This window comes from Cyprinodon variegatus, unplaced genomic scaffold (assembly GCF_000732505.1).
Source record: "Cyprinodon variegatus isolate N-32 unplaced genomic scaffold, C_variegatus-1.0 Scaffold267, whole genome shotgun sequence".
In the NCBI taxonomy this organism is placed as follows: domain Eukaryota; kingdom Metazoa; phylum Chordata; class Actinopteri; order Cyprinodontiformes; family Cyprinodontidae; genus Cyprinodon; species Cyprinodon variegatus.
Window position 1 is genome coordinate 145,201 of NW_015150720.1, and position 16,867 is coordinate 162,067.

The following is a 16,867-nucleotide window of genomic DNA, read 5'->3' on the forward strand; positions in this document are numbered from 1 at the left end:
ATTTACCATAAAGGAAAAGGTTGACACAAACGTCTTGGTAAGTTTAATAGTAAAGGCCAGTTTTCAAATGATTTACTAAGCAGTGATCTGTGAGGTGTTGTTTTAACTTTACCTCTGACCTCTCTGTTTTCTCTGGTTCTTCATGATGCTGTTTGTTCACAAATGTTTACTAATAATTCTTCGAGCCTTTTAAAAATCAGCTGGATTTATTTTGTTGTAGGTATGCAAATGTCTTTCTTCAACCGGTAACAGATGAAATTGCTCCTGGATACCACAGCATTGTTCACAGGTAGGCACTAAATCCATCTTCAGCTGTAAAAAAAAAAAAAAAAAGTTAAAACTTTCATAACAACTTTTCCTTTGTTATTTTCTCCCATAGACCCATGGACCTGGCCACCATCAAAAAGAACATTGAGACAGGTTTGTTACGGACCACGGCTGAGTTTCAGAGGGACATCATGCTGATGTTTCAGAACGCTGTCATGTACAATGGGCTGGACCATGACGTGTACCACATGGCTCTGGAGATGCAGCGGGACGTCCTGGAGCAGATCCAGCAGTTCCTGGCAACCCAGCTCATCATGGAGACGTCCGAATCTGGAATCAGTGCAAAGAGCCTGCGGGGCCGCGACAGTACGCGCAGACAGGACTCCACTGACAAGGTGAACACCAAACCAGGGCGGCCTTAAGCATCAGGCTGGTAGAAAAATTGAAGAACATTAGAACAACTAAATATTCCATCCACTTAGTTAAGTTCTGAAGCTTTGCAACTTTAATGAAAAATCAAAACTTACTATAAAAAAAAACAACCTTTTTCTTCTCTTGTTTTTTACCAATTTATTTCAATTGCTATTTTATTTCTATTTTTGTCTGACACGTTTAGCTGTTAAAGGTTTAATTGTTTTAAAGGCCTTAAATGTCACTACCTGCAACTCCCTCTTTCCTTCTGTGTGGTGACAGACCCACTAAAAGCGTAACACTGCCACCTAAAGAGCTGTGAAAAAGTGAAAAAATTAATTAAATGCAACAAAAACAAATATTAAGTCCCTCGATGATTTAAAACATTTTTTTTTCTTTAATTCTCAAGTCCTTCATGTGCTTTTAATAAACTTACATTGATGCAGTTCAGGTGTTTGGAATCTACCAAGGATTTATTTTAAACCAAGTGAAGTCTCTTAAATTAAGTTTGCATCTTGTGAGTAAGTAATCTTTTTATTTATTAAAAAAAATTGTAGGTAGTTTGGACTAGGGCCTCATAAGATCAGGAAACCTGTACAATAAGTGCATGATGTTCATGAATACTCTTAGGATGATATGAAAAAGGGAGAAAAAAAATTCGTTTAGCAGATTTGAAGCACAATGACCTTCCTAGAATCATATCAGAATAGTCCAGGAAAATCTAATAGCGGGATAAAAGCTCAGTTTTGTTAAAATGACTGCGTTATGCGTCTGTTCCTAAATAGTTTTTAGTGACGCTGACCACAGAATATGCAGCTTGAATAAAGTCAGACAGTAAACAAAGACCCATTCATCTTAGATTTAGAAAATTGCTAAAAAATTTTAAAGAATAGAGGCGAGAACAAGACAATTAAAACCTATTATGCAAAAATATATATGTCTCTGGTGTTTTTTTCCTTTTAAGAACATACCTGTCCATCTCACAACAAGACTCAACTGTTTCATTGAATCCAGTAAAATATTATATAGAACTACACTGACAAATAAAATTGTATATGAAGAATGAAAATATTAGTAATATAAGTGGAACAGCATTTGTTGATGCAGTTCCTGAGCCAAACCAAGCATGTTATTTCAGAAATGTCTCGCCTGGACTAGATGCGCAAAGAAACGGCGAATGTTTGCTTTTTGCATTACCAATTCCTATAGAAATAGGATCCATAAGCAGTTTTCTTCTCCCCATTAAATCCTGTCATGCTCGTTTGTTTCACTCTTCCAGGACACCGTCTCCATGTCCTCTCCAGCCTTCCTTCTTTCTCTCTTTGTAAGTAGAAACCTTAATTTCACAATTTATATTCAGATTTGTAATTTTTTCTAAAATGCTGCTTTTCTCTTATTTTTCATGGTAGGACGGCGGCACCAGGGGGCGCCGTAGTGCCATTGAGGCTGACTTGAAGATGAAGAAGTGAAAATTGCTGATAAAACTCTTGGAAACCAAGTTTATAAAGCGAAAGAACATGGATGGGTGTTGGTCAGGGGGTCTACCGTGTGAATTTAACTTGATAACGTGATAAAGCATAAGCGTGGGAAAGCTCTGCTCTAAGACAGCCATCAAGATATGGATTATAGATCACTGTGGGGCATCCTGTGTGAGCAGGTCAAACGTTTCATCGATGTTGCTGCAGATCACTTAGACTTAACCTGCTTCCATCTGCCTGGAACAGTAAAAACCTGCAGAGATTTACTTCCTCACAATGTTTCAATAGCTGTGGTCCATATATAAGGATATTAGTTACCCCTTGCCTACAGTTTGGTTGTTTAGTGTTTTTAACTCATAAAAATGTGTGTGTGTGTGTGTTAGTGTAATATAAAACCAAAGGTCAGAGAGTCTGGGAAAAGGTCTGCTTCTTAAAGAGGCAGAGCTGAACGGCACATTCATCCCAACCGAAAGGCCTTTTGTGTAACTTTTCATTTCTTAACCTATTTTGAAAGTTTGTTTTCTTAAAATGTGTGTTTTTATTTTCAATTGTGTAGAAATAGCTTTCCCTTGGTGACACTTCCTGTGAAACAGTAACAATTTTGAAATTTTGTTTGGATTTATGTTTCATGTATCTGAGCAAATGCGATGGTACTTATTTGTTTTATGGACCAGAAATTGTTAGAACACAATAAAATTGTCCTGGAAGCAGAGAAAGGTCCAGTTCTAGTTGTGTTTAGTTTGATTGAATGACTGGATGGACTAAGAGATGGATGGTAAATGGATCAATAGGATTACAGGGGATGGATGGATAGTAAACAAATGCTTGGATGATGGATAAAATGTTTGAAGGATTGATGGAGGGATGAGGAGGAAAGGATAAGCGAATAGAAGAATGATGGCAGAACAAGTGAAGCCATAGTGAACAAAATGAATAAGGACTAGAGGGGTGGATGAAAAAATGTATGGATAGGCAGATAAAGGAAACTTTGATGGGTGGAGAATCTGGTTTAATGGAAACCTACTCATTTTTCCAGACCCTATCTTTTTTCTAGACATTTCCATATCTGCAAAGCTGTGATGCGCATGCCATAGAAAGTTTTAACATTTCCCCCCAATGCTAAAAAAGTCTTGGCAGCCAGACATTACATAAGCTTTAGTATCGGACAATTTAAAATCTTATCTTAATTTCTTAATATGCCATCAAACCCCATGCAGGTACACAGTAGCTGGATGAGAGGGTTTAGATTTTGACTGATCAACATTATGGGTTAGTGATTCTGACTCGTCTGGGAGGTCCTATAAAAAAAAAAAAAAGGAGATAAACTTTATGTGGAGTTTTGTTCAATTATTGCTACAAGGAATAAAACAGTATTCAACAGAAATTAATTACAACAAAATCCAATTTGAGAAAACTCTTGTTCAAAAAAGTTTGTAAGAGTAACTTTGCTGTTTTCTCAAGATTGTTTTTTTATATATACTTATAACCTTTTCTTTTACAAATTTTATCATTTCAAATGTTATTTTTATTCAGTTTTTTTTTCCATATCTAGTTTTATGAGTTGCATCCTCTCCACATCAAGATGACAAGCTGTCACTCTTGGTTAACCAATTAAAATGTTGCTAACTTCCATGCAGACAAATCTAAATGCGTCAAAAAGCTAAAAAAAAAAAAAAAAAAGAATTATTTGAACAAAATTAGGATAAAACAGCTGTTACTCTCAAAGCCTTTTTTTCTATTAAAATTGCCCTGGAATCCAAGGGGATCAAGCTTCCGTCAGTGATCCCCAGGGCAACTGTGGCTACTGTACAATGTAGCTTGCCACCATCAGTGTGTGGTTGAATGTCTGAATTTAGTGTAAAGCGCTTTTGTCAAGTCTCCAGACTTGAAAAAGCACTAAATAAGTACAAGGCATTTACTATTTATTTTTTAAATATAATTTCTGTATTACATTTTTTCACAGTTCCGTTTACAATGCATGTTCTTTGCTTACAAGAACAATGGAACGAAATGATCTCCATTTAGTAGCCACTAAAGTTTTAAATACAGGTAATGAGTGGTTTGCTTTTGCATTAGTGGTAAAAATAAGAGAAAGGGTCTTAATGAGCAAGGAAAAATAAAAGGTGTCACCATAGCAAAGGACAGCCGCACGAAATGACATCTAAATTAAATAGAAGTATTCTGTGACAAATGCACTCATTCATTTTGGGATAGGAGCTTCTTTAAACCCTCTTGAATCAGAGAATAGGCTGAAAATGTCGCTCAGCTTGAATCATCTCAATTTATCGCTATTCTGATACATAAAAAAAAAAAAAAAAAAAAGTTGACCTCTCATCCTACTTAATCAACATCAAATCAAAATTGCATAAAAAAGGACAGGCAACATTTCAGTACTGGTTCAGCTTTCATTTTAATGTCTTTTTGGCCGACAGCTTACAATTAAATCCGTAACATAACTTGCAGTTATACATATTAAAACCTAGCTTGTGTTTTTAAATGTTTGTCAGATAACGGTTTAAACCTGAATATTTTTGTCCATTCACATTTATTGTCAAATAATAAATATGCTATAGAAAACCCGAAAAAAGAACAAAGCTCTGGGATGCATGCAAACATCACTGTCTGGAGCACAGAGGATGAGTTTTAACTTAAAAGTGCTAAAAATCAACCTGAATATTTCAGTACCACAGCTAAGGCAATATGGCAGGCTAAGTGCATGACAATAGTTATAGTTTTAGAGATATTGTAAATTAGAATTTCGGATTAGTGTAAAAAAAAATATTTTTGGATGGTGTGACCATCCTGTTCGAGAAAATTAAACGACTCTGAATGTCTACAAAACAAACTGATTTTTAATTTGTTGTTTGAAAATCAGGCCCATCAGGTTGGATTTATTAAGTCTCCTTTATATAAGATGTGTCCAAAATAATGGGAAAACCATTCAATGAAAATTAATGCATATTTATTGTAACTGTGTCTTAAATAAGCATTGATACCCATTAAGTTTCTTTTTAAAAACTAACTGTTATGTTCATTTTTATTTGGCAGACCACAACTTACTCATAAATTAGAGGCAATCGGAGTTGCACAAATTTTTTCTGAAAATGTTTCCACACCTTTCAAGGCGTCTTTGTTAATTCTGGCAAGTCAAAGCTGTTATTTGACAGACCAGCACAAAGTAGTGAATGAGTGCAAAGTGGAAGGAAACGTGAAAAAAAAGGCAAATCTATTTATAATCAAATTCAGTTTAATCATAGTTTAAACTAGGGCTGAAACAATCAGATTAATCACGATTGATCGATTATTGAAATAATCGTTAACTAATTTAGTAATCGATTAATCATTAACTGGAGTATTGAGACTCTAAAACCTACCATTAGCCTACAGAGCAACCATAATTATACCAAAATTGTATAATAATAAATAAATAAATATCTATAAAGAACTTGTCCATCCGTCAATCTGCTCTATCCAGAATTCCTTAAGTGGAAAAGTTTTAGTTTCACCTGGTTTCATTTTGTAAAAAGTTTTCTTTAGGGAAGCTTCAGCTATCCGATTATCGATTAATTAAAAGAATAATCGTCAGATTAATCGATTTGCTAAATAATTGCTAGTTGTAGTCCTGGTTTAAAACTTTTTTATGTTTAAACTACGATTGTTTAGTGAAGGCTTTAAAAGGGAAGATAAAAAATAGCCCTGACTGAAAAGAACCATGTAGACTCAGAACAAACCGCTTCTGGAGAAATTTGTGGCAAAGTTAAAAGCAGAGTCAGGTTATAAGTCATGTAGTGACAGCAAATGTGGAAGACGTCCTGGTTCCAGGAGGCCTAAGCGACCTAAGCGAAAAGGTTTTGGATGGGATATTAGTAACGCTGCACATCACCCTGATCTCACCTTTTCCCCGGAGCCAGGCAGCATCATGCTGTGGGAACGCTTTTCTTTAGAGGATGGGAAGATGTAGTGAGCGTACCCTGGAGGACAATGTATTAAGAGGCGTCAAAAGGGAAGAAAATCATTTTTCATTGTGATGGTGACTCTATAAACGTAGAATCAGAGTGACGATAGAAGGGTTCGTATTGAGCAGATGCATGTGTTAGAATGTTAGAAATACGATCCCATCTGTGGCAAGACATAAAAATTAACTTTCAGTGCGAATCAGACTGATCTATTTTATGAAGAACAGGAACAAACGTCCATCTCTACATGTGCCAACCATTAACTAAAAGTTTGGAGCTGATCCCTGTCACACTTTACGGTTGTATTCAGAATCATTATCAACCAATCGAAAAGCAAGAACTATAAAAAAAAATAACTCATTGCCTCAAAATACATAACCTTCCTGCCTTTTTTCTTATTTTCTTTACAAATACGTACTACTTTGTTTTGTTCTATCACTTAAGATCCAATAAAAATACAAGTTTGAGGCTATAAAGTGACAAACTGATGAAAATATGGATACTTCTGCAAAGCACTGTGTGATATAGCTGTATGCATACTGCCATAGCTCCCAGTGACAATCAGGAAACGTGTGCACATCGGAGAATCAAAGACTTTTCACACAAGAATACTTTTTGTTTCTTTACACAAGAGTTTTGAAATGCAGCCTCAGAATGAGCTGTAATAAATTCTTGTACAACCATTAGTGCTTTTTGAGGCAAAAAACATTTTATTATAAGAAGTGCAGAAGATTTAATTGCTCCATCTCAGTTTGGAACACCTAAAATGTCCAATGTGACTTTAGCAATACACGTGTGCTGATTTGTCCAAACACTGCAGTATCATTTAGGTCTCTGCACTAATTTCCTAAAGAAAATCATGACTAACATTCACCCTGTTATCTAACAAATAAATACATCTAAAATTTCAACAAAGACACAAGGAAACAAACTGTAACCTGAACAGATAAAACGGTGTTTCCCAAACATACGCCGCCCCTTTTAGCCCCCAGGGGAGACTGCATATGACATGCCACTTCTATAAGAAAGTTTGACGGCTGTGAGACATCATACACCCTGCCAGAGGGAGTTTGCACCCCCTGCTGCTACACCGCCACTGTGCGACTCCTTATTTTCCTACCGCCCAAGAGAAGGCACGTTGTTTCCACAGGCGCAATCTCCCCACTGGCTGCACTGCACAAAGTGGCCAGAAAGGGCAAATTACACACTTGGCTAAAGAAACGTCTCCTCCTCCAACACTGTCCTCATTTCACTCTCAGGCGGCCAACCAGTCGCTGCAGTTTCTCACAGTTATCCAGCCTCATGGACTCGGCCTTCTGCTTTAACCGCTCATCCCGGTAGAGCTGTCCCAGGTTTGCCAAGTCTGATTCTGTAAAGAAAGACAGACAAACGTGGATATGAACCACAAAAACATTATCGCTTTTGTTGGTTTTACCTTCATTAGTGCAAAGAAACATCCAATAACTTTAGAAAATGCGGCTGTAACTGTTTAGAACTCCAATCTGGGACGTAAAGACGACTTTCCCCAAACATGCAGATAACAACAGCTGGACAGTTTCAGTTTTTTAATTCAAGCTTGGCAACAAGTAATCTCTCATTTTAGGGACTCTAAAAATCTATACCAATACCTAATTTACAGTGATGTGGGGAAAACAAAATGTTTTGCTTGTTCAAGCAACTTAAGCAGAAAAAGTGTTGCTCCCTAAGTGATGAATTGAATGTAAAAGAACATTTCCACTGTAATATCAATAAATAATAAAAGTAATAAAGAATGTTAAAAAAAAAAGAGTTTTTATCCATCAAAACGCAATCCGACAAAGCAATTTTGTACATTTCATTTTTAATATATCAAAAGATGGGACTTTTTCCCCAATGTTTACATTCCTTTAAGTCAGTTTGGTTTGCAGCAGTGGAGGTTCTCGAATAAAAGGCTCTAAATCACCGTCAAAGACGCAACTGCTAACCTCACGGTGGGGAGTACAGTTTTTTATTTGTTTATTTTCTCAACTCTGTGACTTATTATGCTATTTTTACACATTTTTCCAAGGTCTAAAGGCCATAACTTGACTAAGTCATTGCAATACTTTAATCCTGTCCTTAAAAAGTGAGTAAGGATGTACCTGTGTGATTTTTTTTGAAGCCATAACTGTAGCCTTTCAGTTTCCTTTCCATTATTAAATACTATTACTCATCTGACAGTGTCATTATCTGGGCTAACTAAGAAGTTGAGCAGGATGCTGGCTTACTTTGCTGCTTCTCCTTCCAGCAGCTGCTCTGTAGGTGTTCGATATAGTCACTCTCGATGTTTTTCTCCAGTTCTTCCAGCGTGGCTCCTCGGTACTCCTTCTGAAAGCTTTTGTCCACATAATACGGTACGCCCATGTGCTGCGTTTCTCTGGACACCACCAGCCCCATCGCCCTGATATCAAAAGAGAAAAAAAAACACCAATTCAGATGCTCTCCCTGGATCTAGGGTGGAAAACCTGGAGGAGCATTGAAAATATCATTATCATAAACTCACGGCTTGTAGAATAGACTGTAGGGCGGATTAGTGGCCATCATCTGAGTAAAAACCGATATGAGGATCAACACCAGCACGGGGAGAAGCTGCAGCAGAGCTGTGAAGGTGTTCTGTGGGAAGATGGAATCAGCAGAGACTGTGAAACATGTACTCCTTCTACTGCATTACATCAGCAATCCTGATGTCATCTTTTAATCCACCTGCAGCTGTGAAAAACATCCAGTTCATCAGGACTTATCGCTGCTTCTCCAGGTAAAGACAACATCATGCCACTGCAGCTGTAATGAAGGGATCATGTTTATCTTGAGAGAGCAGCTAACCTGGCTCTGGTTTTCCTCCACCACCTCCTCCCGCCTTTCCTGAGCCCGTCGACGACGAGGTTGGTAGAACTGAGAGTAGGAGGCGCCCTGGTTGGTGTATACATGAACATTTCCTGCAGAGAATCAAACGATAGAGAATGCTCCTGACGGGGAAACAAATGCCACCTCTTCAAATAGCCCTCCACACACACACACACACACACCTGTGGGAAATCTTCCACCAAAGAAAATGTTGAAGAGCTCCTCAGGTGAAATGTCGGCCTCAAAGTCTCTATAAAAGCTCCGGTAGTGTCCGGGTCGGCTGTGGCCGGAGTGATGGGGTACGTTAGAGGGTGGACACTGATCTCCGTACTGATCGTACTGCTGCCTCTTCTCTGGGTTACTCAGCACTGCGTATGCATTACCGATTGCTAGTGGGAGAAACAGAGAAACATTGATATCCAGCATAAAAATTAAGCTTGGTCTAATTGGACCTGCTGATCCCTCTTCCTGACAGCAGTGTGCCCAATTACTGTGACTAGAAATCATCTAAATTGTCTAATTCTACTACATGCCTTCCACCATCTTTTCTGATGCTCCTAAAGATAGTTGGAGAAAGCCTCATTAATAACTGGTTGCATAAAAACCATTAAAATCCTACTTCTCACCTATATAGCCGTAAATGGCTGTGACAGCCTGCTGTGACACTCTGAAGCTGTGTGGTAACTTTTAAATTTTTTCATTTTCAACATGAGTTGCACATTTCATATATTTTCATAAGCCTGACTTTGAGTTAGCTTTTTGCAGCGCACACATTTAGTTAACTTAATTTGTCAGGTTGTTGATTGATTGCCAGTTTCCTCGGGATCTGCTGGTGGAGGGCTGCAATTAGCTCCAGCTTTCCTCAATTGGTTATTGCAGGCTAATCAGCGGATCAAACCATTTGTAATGGGAAGGGACATTTATTTTTTTATCATTTGTTTAAATATTCTTAGTTTGGGTAATTTTGTTAATTAGTTAAATAAAAAAAAATATTTAGTGTCTGGCCAGTATTTATCTGTTTAAGTTAATTTGTTTATTAGTTTGTTAGTCAATTATCCAGCTTGTGTGTCAACAGTGGTTTGATCAGCCACTATTTAAGTTTCCCTTATGTCCTGTTTGTTTGTGCTTGAGTTCTTTATTTTAAAGCCTGAATTGAATTCTTTTTTGTTGACCTCTGTTTTTGGGCCTAGTTTATCATTTTTTGAACACTTTTGGAATAAATTAAGACTTTTTTTTGAAAAATTTCATTGGTTTTCTGGCTGGTTTGTGCAAATCCCTCACAATGGCCAAGCTCCATCTTATATCAGAGATCTGATTGTTCCTTATGTTCCTAACAGAGCACGTCACTCTCAATCTGTAAGTTTACTAGTGGTTCCTTGAATTTTTAAAAAGAGAATGGGAGGCAGATCTTTTAGTTATCAGGCTCCTCTCTTGTGGAACCAACTACCAGATTTAGTCCGTGAGGCAGACACCCTGTCTACTTTTAGACTGAAGTTGTCAGATGCTCTCTTGGAAGTTGTTGTGATTGAATTTCATTAAACTTTTAAGCCTTTCAGTATAAAATAAATATTCTTATCAAGATGAGAAATCTGCTTCCTGGTATGCTTAAGTACCAATAGTTTCCATCCAATAATTTACTTAAACGGTCTTAGTTTTTGGTAATATACAAGATTTATGCTCTAATTTGTAGTTACCAATCTATCGTTACCATATTTTAATTTGACAAACAGGGTCTTTTTAACGTTCTTTTTCCTGTTTGGTGGGATTGCAATTGCGGGTCTTGACCTGGCCGGACCGGATCAGAGCAAAAAATAGTTCGGCTCGGTATTTCGACGGTGATGGACGGAGAAGACATAAGTAGACGGTGACGTGCAGAGGAGTGGTGGTGGATGTGGAACAGTTGTCATTGATTAACATGACAGACAAGTACTTTGCATGATGTACGTGAGTGGGGAGGAGCGGAGGGCTGACAGAGGATGTGGAATCTGGGGGTGAGTCTGGTTCTGCTGGAGGTTTCTTCTTGTTGAAAGGGAGTTTTTCCTCTCCACTGTCGCTACAAGCACGCTTAGTGTGAGGGATTGCTGTCCAGTCAATGAGTCAATGCAATCAGCTAGTTTCCTTAGATAGAAAACTTTGAATCAATTTGACTGGATGATCTGGTTGAATTGTACAGTGCCTTTAGATGACGTTTTGTAAATTGGCGCTATATAAATAAACTGAATTAAAGTGCATAAGTTGGTCTTTACTTATGTGTTTTATAACGCCCTTAGTAACAGAATTACGTCATCTGTAACAGAGTAATCCAACTGATTACCAAGGTTATTACTGTAAAGTAAAACTAACGAAATGACGTAAACTAGAATGAAAGAATATTTTAGTTAACAGTTAAGAAATAAAAATGAAAACTAGACCTTGACAAATAAAAGGAAAAGTGAAAGCGTAAAAAGAGTTTATAAAACCTATCCAAACCAAATTAATTTTCCGACAGAATATGCTTAATTTCCCTTAGTTATTTTATAATACGAGTTCTGGTTTCCAGTTTCTTTTTTTCCCACAATACCACATTACCAGCAGACGGCAGGTACGGCATTCATGTCCGCCATGGAAAACTGACCGCTCTTATAGTCCCTCTGACACAATGATGCTTTTAGGTACCGAAACATGTTACTGTTTAATTTTACCTGGTGGTACTGATGGAATTTGGTCAGTGTCTATAAAAGTACATAATTCGGTACCCATCTCTGCAAGTAATGCAGACGAGTATTCAGCCTGTAATTGTTGCTACATTCACACTGCAGCCTGAAGTGACCAAAACCTGATTTTTTTGCCCATATGCGACCTGGATCTGATCTTTTAATGGCAGCCAATTTTTCCCAATTCGACCCAGGCCACTTGGTTATGTGGTCCTGAACCCGATACGAATCTGATCTTTTCAAATGCGACCTGTGTCTGAACGGCCACGGCATTAATACTTGACAAAAGTCACTATTCTGCATCTTGCTACGCAGAAGCGGCAAGAAAAACAACAACCATGGCAGATGATGATGCGGAGAGCAGTATTTATGTTTAACCATGTGAAAAGATTGAGTTTTTATGGTTGGAAAAGACAGCTAGATGCACGCCGGCACTACCATCAATCTTTACTTCCGTAAACACAGAGCACACTGGCCTGTGACATCATTGCGTCCTCTACTGCGCATGCGGGACACTTGCGTTGTATGACTGCAGTTCACACAGGAGATCACACACAAGTCGCATATATTAGGCAAAAAAAAAAAATCGGATTTCACAAAAAAATCGGAATTGAGCATCAAGGCCTGCAGTCTGAACTTAGCCTAAGAGGGAAACTCGAGGTGATGGTGGAGAGATCTGCAGATTCAATCACAGGTTCCAAAACTGCAAGTGCTCTCCTTTTTTTGCTCATTATATCCAGGAGCAAAGATTTTACCCACTAAGCAGCTTTAACCTAATGAAGCACCTCACATCGTTTTAACAACACTAACTTACTAATGGCTGCCTTAGTTTATCAATATGTTGATCCTTACGTCCATTATTTTTGTTGTTTTTCCCTGGAACAATGACTCCAGTTTAGTATTATCACAAATTATACTTCTTTTTTAAATTTTAGTATTATTGTTATTGTAATGCCAGATGAAGGCCATTAATGGGCATAAATATCAAGTTCTTAAAGATCTACTTTACTTTATTTGGCTATAAACCAAACAGCGTAGAAGCACTTTTGTGGTCAATAACATCATAAGGACTTGATGGATAAATGCTCTTAATTCCTTACTTACAACAGGAAGTCTGTCCTTGTGAACACAAACATTAAAAAACATGATGCAGCATTTCATCTACTGTATCCTAACCTACACTTAGCACTGCTGTCTAAAAGGAAGAGCCACTGAACAGAGTTAAAATGATCTGATGTTTTCAGATATTAGCAAAAAAAAAAAAAAAAATATATATATTATTTTTTTCCCCCCAAAACTGTACATATGCTTTCCATCTTTCAGCTTTCACTTTATTTCCGTTTATTAGGCATTATTTGCTAAATAATGATATGTTTAAAAATGCTTATTGTGCTCGCTAAGTAATAAATTAACTTTAAATATGATTAGGCTCACTATTTGGCAAGAAACCGCTCTGTTTAGTCTGTTTTTTGCCCTTAAATGATAAACACTTATGAATGAGATATCAAGTGTTTACAGAATAATGAATAACATGTCTATAAACTATTAAACCATAGCTACCTCTTATTCAAAGTGGTACCATGTTTATTTACATTGCAACCAAAATTTACAGTCAATTATATTTAAATTTGATGTAACAGACCACCACAAAATGTATAATTGTGATGTTTTTACAGATATTTATAAATAAAAATTTTAAAAAGCAAGACATGCTTTTCTTTTTAGCCAATAAAGTCGAGCAGACCCAAAATAATCTAACAGGTAAATAGAGAATAGGTCAAATCCATTCTTTAAGATAAGATAAGAGCAGCAAGGAGAAGACATTATTGAAAGAAATGCTTTCTTGGGAGACTTTGTGCATTAAAAAAAGTGAAAAGATGAAAACAGGAGCCATACGGAACATTCTCACTAGTAACTGTAAAATGAAGGCTACATTTTTTTAAACCAAAAAACCCTCAACTCTCTGCAAAGCAAACCAAGGCATAGGGCTGGGCGATAGGACGAAACAAATCTACGGACGATAAAAAAGTGTATATAGCGCTAATTCTATTCTATCGTTTCTAACACAATTGTATCTCATATTCAAGCAAATATTTCCCATGGTAGACTATGACAAACATATTAGTGTAGCCACGTAGCCTACACACAGCTTATAATTGATAAAAAGATTCCTGTGGTTTTGCAACATGACGTTTCTTTACGGCTTTTGACTCACATGTGGGTTTGCGACATGCTTTATGTTACTTAATCATGAGAGATGGAGACGCAGGAGGCTGAAGTGTTAAACTTGTGTTTGCAACAAATAGTGACAGCTACGCAGGCAACCCAAGATGAAACACTTTTACCAAAAAGAGTGCACAGGTCTGTGATTTGGTTACATTTTGGATTTTAGAAGTCCAACACGAAGCAGACAAAGGTCATTTGCAAACTATGTTACAAGACTGGTCCTACGTCGACAATGTCTCCTTTACGTTTGCACTTTTTTGATAGCTGATGCCTTAAACAGTTTACAGTTATATTCAACCCTGATTTATTTAATTTTGATCGTTTATTTTGCTATTATGGTATGCAAACTTTGCACTACAAGGTTACAGATTTCAGAAACTTGAAAAACTATTTTTTTAACTATCTTTTGTTCAAAATGTGTGCTTTTCTACTCAGAAACTTAAGAAACTAAAAATTAGTGCACTTTGATTTATTTATTTGGGTCATTTAATTTGAATACCTGTAGGATTTTGAAAAAATGTGAAGGATACTGTAGCCATACCCCCACCTCATCTTATGCATACATATTGTTGCACTACAATCTATTTTTCTAGTTTGTGACAGTTCTATAAATGTCACTTCAAAATAAACTTGAAAAAGTAAGCAATTATATTGTTTTGTCATTTTTTTCAGAGATTTGCTAAAAATGTACTTAATTGGGGCATATCTATCATTATTGTGATAAAAAATAGTCCATATCATGATATATGATTTTTTCCATATTAACCAGCACTACCAAGGCAAATTCATTTAGTAGAATGGCCTAGTCAAAGTCCATACCTACATCCAGATGAGTATTGAAGTTTTTCAAAGAAGAAACACGCAAACATCTTGAATTTAAATGGATGCCTAATCTTTTCAATTTTTATTTGGGAAAATCTAAATCTTAAACCATAGAATCATCTCCTCTAACGTCCTGTAGGTTCATCACACAATACTCCAATTAATGGAAGTTTGTGGTTGTGACAAGATATGAACAGGGTTCATATGATAAGAACATTTTTGCAAGGCACTCATTAAAGCACAAAAACTTATATACATTTTTATAAAGTGTTACGGATGTTAGACAACTAAAATGACATCTGACCCCAAAACAATCGTTTTGTGTTGTGTTTTGTGGAGTACCTTTGAAAGCATCTGTGGCCCCTGGGGCAAAGTTCTTGTCTGGGTGAAACTTCAGGGCCAACTTCCTGTACGCCTTCTTCAGATCTTCATCACTGGCACCTTTGTCAACGCCGAGGATTTCATAAAAGTCTTTGCAGTTTTTTATTCTGTGGTAACAAACATGCTGGTTGTTAGAAAAGCAGCATGGGGGACTGTGGGAAGAAGATTGAAGTTTTCCAGAGTTTACCTGAACACACCCTGTCGCTGCTCCTCAGTGTAGGTCTTCTTTTCATCAGAATTGGCATTCCTGGTTTCTTGGTTTCCAAGGTCCTCGTCTCTCCAGCCTGAGGGCGGAGGAACGTGGTTGGCTTCTGAGGACGCACTGCCTCCATTTCTCAGAATGGCATCTATCAGCACTGAAACCAGCAAAAGAAGTGTTTGCATTCAACAGTGAATGAGTCAAGAAATCAGATAAGACAGATATGAATAAAATAAAATAAAAGAGAATCAAAAAACATTTTTATGTGCTTTTAAATGTAAGTTTTTATCAAATTAACACTTATCTGGTAATGCTTAAAGCTATTAAACAACACTGGTCAGGGGCCTAAATACACTCACTATAGGTATGAATTGGATTATTGTATTTCCTTTAAACAACAACTCAGTGCAGAAGTTTCTCTTTTTTTTCAAAAAGACCCACAAAGACCCAACAACTTATAACCTGGAAGTGCTAGAACCTACATAACTGCTTACAGTTAAGCAGGTTTTACCATCAACAAGAACAAAGAAGCTGAAAACCAAAAAGGAAAAAAACTATTAATATTTTGAGGCATGTATGAAGTTTCTAACCACTCACATATAAAAGCCAAAGATCTTCTGAAGGCAAGATTTAGGGTCAGACGAGACGAAGATTAAGCTATAGAGACAAGGGGAGGCTTCCAAATCTAAGAACTGTTAAGCACGGTGGAGGTGGCATTATGCTTGGGGATAATATTGGACAAAGTAGTGGGAATAGAGAGCTACTTGCTCATTCTTGAACTTAAACTTAATGTTCCTAATAAGTCTAGACTTAAATCCAGTTTGTGTCAGGAAACCAAACCTTTTATTAGAACTCTACAATCTATGATGAAGATTAAAAAAAAAGAAAATCATGAAAAACTGGTTGCAAACTAAAAACTGTGTTCAACTTTTTAACCACCCATTAAAGAGCATTTATAAACAAAACACATGAGGTACATAGGGAAATCTATATTAAGTTTTGACCAGAAAAAATAAATTTAGGAAATTTATTTCAATCTAAATCTTGTCTCTTAAAACTATTTGAATTTGTACACTGTAACATCCCAGACTGATGGAAAACGCTGCAACAAATGGGAGATTATGCATTTAACTGATATATTAAGAAATGTAAAACCATTTTGTGAAATGTATATCATAGACTTTTATCAATAAGGATGTGAAAGTTGTATAAATTCAATGAAAAAATTGTAACAAACTGCTGGACATTATGAACGATCACCAGCCACCCTCTGCACACTGTCTTCACCACTCAGAGGAGCCTGATCAATGAGAGATTGCTCCTCCCCAAATGCAGAATCAACAGACTGCTGAACTTCTTTGTTCCCAAAGCTATCAAGCTGTACAACTCCTCACTTGGGGGGAGGAGGAGGTGATAAGAAGAGGGACAAGGGTCAGCACCCCCCTCCTTGGACACCTTGTGCAAAACATCACCTATTGTCACCCATGTGCAATATCCTTCTCTCTCACTGTGCAGTAACACATGCCAACTACTGTGTAGTCTCTGTAATTTTTTACTTATATATATATATAC

At 37.0% G+C, this 16,867-nt stretch overlaps 2 protein-coding genes across 6 annotated transcripts in view; one reads left to right on the forward strand and one right to left on the reverse strand.

Moving 5' to 3' along the window:
- Window positions 1–2,861, forward strand: part of brd8 (bromodomain containing 8) — a 32,095-nt gene extending 29,234 nt beyond the window's left edge. For all 4 annotated transcript variants that reach the window (XM_015382782.1, XM_015382784.1, XM_015382783.1 and 1 more), the window contains 4 exons: window positions 221–289; window positions 380–662; window positions 1,958–2,002; window positions 2,088–2,861. In XM_015382782.1, coding sequence (XP_015238268.1) covers window positions 221–289; window positions 380–662; window positions 1,958–2,002; window positions 2,088–2,147 — 457 coding nt within the window. In that variant the 3' untranslated portion in view covers window positions 2,148–2,861. The remainder of the gene's footprint in view (window positions 1–220; window positions 290–379; window positions 663–1,957; window positions 2,003–2,087) is intronic.
- A 3,617-nt stretch (window positions 2,862–6,478) lies between these two features.
- Window positions 6,479–16,867, reverse strand: part of LOC107089825 (dnaJ homolog subfamily C member 18-like) — a 14,145-nt gene continuing 3,756 nt past the window's right edge. Inside the window, exons 3-9 of one of the 2 annotated variants that reach the window (XM_015382823.1) lie at window positions 15,284–15,452; window positions 15,058–15,203; window positions 9,157–9,363; window positions 8,954–9,066; window positions 8,634–8,743; window positions 8,359–8,531; window positions 6,479–7,481 (exon numbers count right to left, since the gene is read on the reverse strand). In XM_015382823.1, coding sequence (XP_015238309.1) covers window positions 7,357–7,481; window positions 8,359–8,531; window positions 8,634–8,743; window positions 8,954–9,066; window positions 9,157–9,363; window positions 15,058–15,203; window positions 15,284–15,452 — 1,043 coding nt within the window. In that variant the 3' untranslated portion in view covers window positions 6,479–7,356. The remainder of the gene's footprint in view (window positions 7,482–8,358; window positions 8,532–8,633; window positions 8,744–8,953; window positions 9,067–9,156; window positions 9,364–15,057; window positions 15,204–15,283; window positions 15,453–16,867) is intronic. The other variant, XM_015382822.1, reaches the window with a different exon arrangement.